The sequence below is a fragment of the Condylura cristata genome, unplaced genomic scaffold (genome assembly GCF_000260355.1).
Source record: "Condylura cristata isolate star-nosed mole 26May11 unplaced genomic scaffold, ConCri1.0 scaffold00041, whole genome shotgun sequence".
In the NCBI taxonomy this organism is placed as follows: Eukaryota; Metazoa; Chordata; class Mammalia; order Eulipotyphla; family Talpidae; genus Condylura; species Condylura cristata.
In genome coordinates, this window is record NW_004567142.1 from 6,151,144 (window position 1) to 6,153,080 (window position 1,937).

The 1,937-nt window shown below is 62.8% G+C and overlaps 1 protein-coding gene across 1 annotated transcript; it reads left to right on the top strand.

The window, feature by feature from the left end:
• Positions 1-488: 488 nt before the first annotated feature.
• LOC101623226 (vomeronasal type-1 receptor 4-like) lies at positions 489-1,370 on the top strand. The gene has a single exon (XM_004694065.1). The coding sequence runs from the start codon at positions 489-491 to the stop codon at positions 1,368-1,370; it is 882 nt and encodes a 293-aa protein (XP_004694122.1).
• The last annotated feature ends 567 nt before the right edge of the window (positions 1,371-1,937 follow it).

Below are 1,937 nucleotides of genomic sequence, written 5' to 3' on the forward strand. Positions count from 1 at the left end.
AGCTAGTGCTTGGGGTCCTGGAGGCTGCTTCACCCCCCCAGCCCCCAGGAGGAGCCTGCTGTCTGGGCAAGGCCTCCCCAGGGAGTCTCAGGGCGGCGTCCTGGGCCAGTTGCACCTGAGGCGCTGAGTCCTGTCTGCTGTTTCAGCTCCTGCAGCTCCGGATCAGCCCCGGGTGATGCAGCTGGCGAGTGGCCTGTCCTGTGCTCACCTGAGCTCACCAAGTTACCACCCCAGTGTCCGTCACTGTCGTCCCCAAGGCACAGGGGCCAGGGTCAGGGACACACGATCTGGGAAAGTTGGGTCGGAAACGGGGAGGAGAGACGTGACAGGCGACGTCCAGCCGGGGTCCCCCCCCAGAGGGAAACCAGAGCCCAGGAGACCCGCTCCTGGACACGCCCTGTGCCAGGGTCCTCATGCTGGGTTCCCTTGCGCTTGCCCTCGCCCAGGGCCGCCCCACGGCCCTCTCCCCGTCTCCCCAGCTCCCCGCCATGGGTCCCGCAGGGGCCGTGGCCCTGACCTGTCTCTTCCTTCTCCAGGTGGGGGTGGGCACGCTGGGCAACGCCGTCCTCTTCCTCCACCACGTCCCCGACCTGTGTGGGCCCAGGCAGACGCCCCCCAGCACCGTGCTCCCCCACCTGGCCGTGGCCAACGTCCTGGTTCTCCTCTCCACCGGGCTCCCACACCTCCTGGCCGCCTGGGTCTCCCGGACGCCCCTGTCCTCGCTGGGGTGCAAACTTGTAAGCTTTCTCCACAGGACAGGCCGGAGCACCTCGCTGTGCTCCACCTGCCTCCTGAGCACCTCGCAGCTGCTCACTCTCAGCCCCGGGAGACTGGGGTGGACGGTGCTCCGGAGACTCCCCAAGGCCCTGGGTGCTTCCTGCTGCGCCTGCTGGCTGCTCAGTGCCCTCATCAATGTCTACATCCCCGTCGTGGTCACTGGCCCAGGGAGGGTGAGCAACGGCTCCGAGCCTCAGGGCAGGTGGTTCTGCTGGTCCTCAGGTGCCAGCCGTGCCATCGTGGTCCTGTGGCTGGTGCCCGACGCCGTCTTCATCGGCCTCATGGGCTGGGCCAGCGTCTCCATGGCCCTGCTCCTGCGCAGTCACCAGCAGAGGGTGCGGCACCTCCACACCCCCAGGCCCGGCCAGGGGTGCCCCCCGGAGACCAGGGCCACGCGCACCATCCTCAGGCTGACGGGCACCTTCGTCAGCTTCTACCTGCTGAATTCCGCGGTTGTGTGTTACATGACTGTCTTCCTGGACACCCCTCTGTTGTTGACGCAGGTCTCTGAAGTCCTGGTGTGCTGTTTCCCCTCTCTCTGCCCCTTCCTCATGACCCTCAGAGACTCCAGCTGGGCAAGGTTCTGCTCCTGACCTCTCAGCAGCAGCCTCAGCTCTGGGATTGCCCGTTTCATTACCATTTTCCCTGCAGCCTTTTGTTCCCCTCGTGTGATGGTGTCTGCATTCGGGAGCCTGTTCATCCCTGTGCGTCTCCTGCTAACCACCGGTCCCCTTCCCTTCTGGTGGTGGTTGCAGCTTATTGTCAGAGAACAAATTTCAGCTCTTTGCTTCATGCATGTGCTTGCTTTCTGCATAAAGTAAAATCATACAGTGTTTTTACTTGTCTGACTTTTTCTAGTGAGCACCTTTCCCTGTTCCGTTCATTAGTTTGAAACGTGTGCGGTTTGCCATCTTCACAGCGGCGTAGTGTTCATTGGCCGTGCGTCCCTTTCTCTGTCCCTGCCAATTGCTGCGGATGTGGTTGTTTGAACCCTGGGCTGCTGTGGGCCCTGCGGGCCTGTGCGTGCTTGCATGTGTCTCCCTTTGTGTTTTCGTGGCCTCGGATCTTCACCCACCTGAGGCTGGCTCCTCCTGCAGTTCTCTTCTTGACGCAGTGAGGGTCTTCCCAGAATTTCGGGACGGCAGCATCCATTTCCATTC

Excerpts from the sequence above, each read along its gene's own strand:
- LOC101623226 (XM_004694065.1), top strand. The coding sequence starts at position 489 with ATGGGTCCCGCAGGGGCCGTGGCCCTGACCTGTCTCTTCCTTCTCCAG.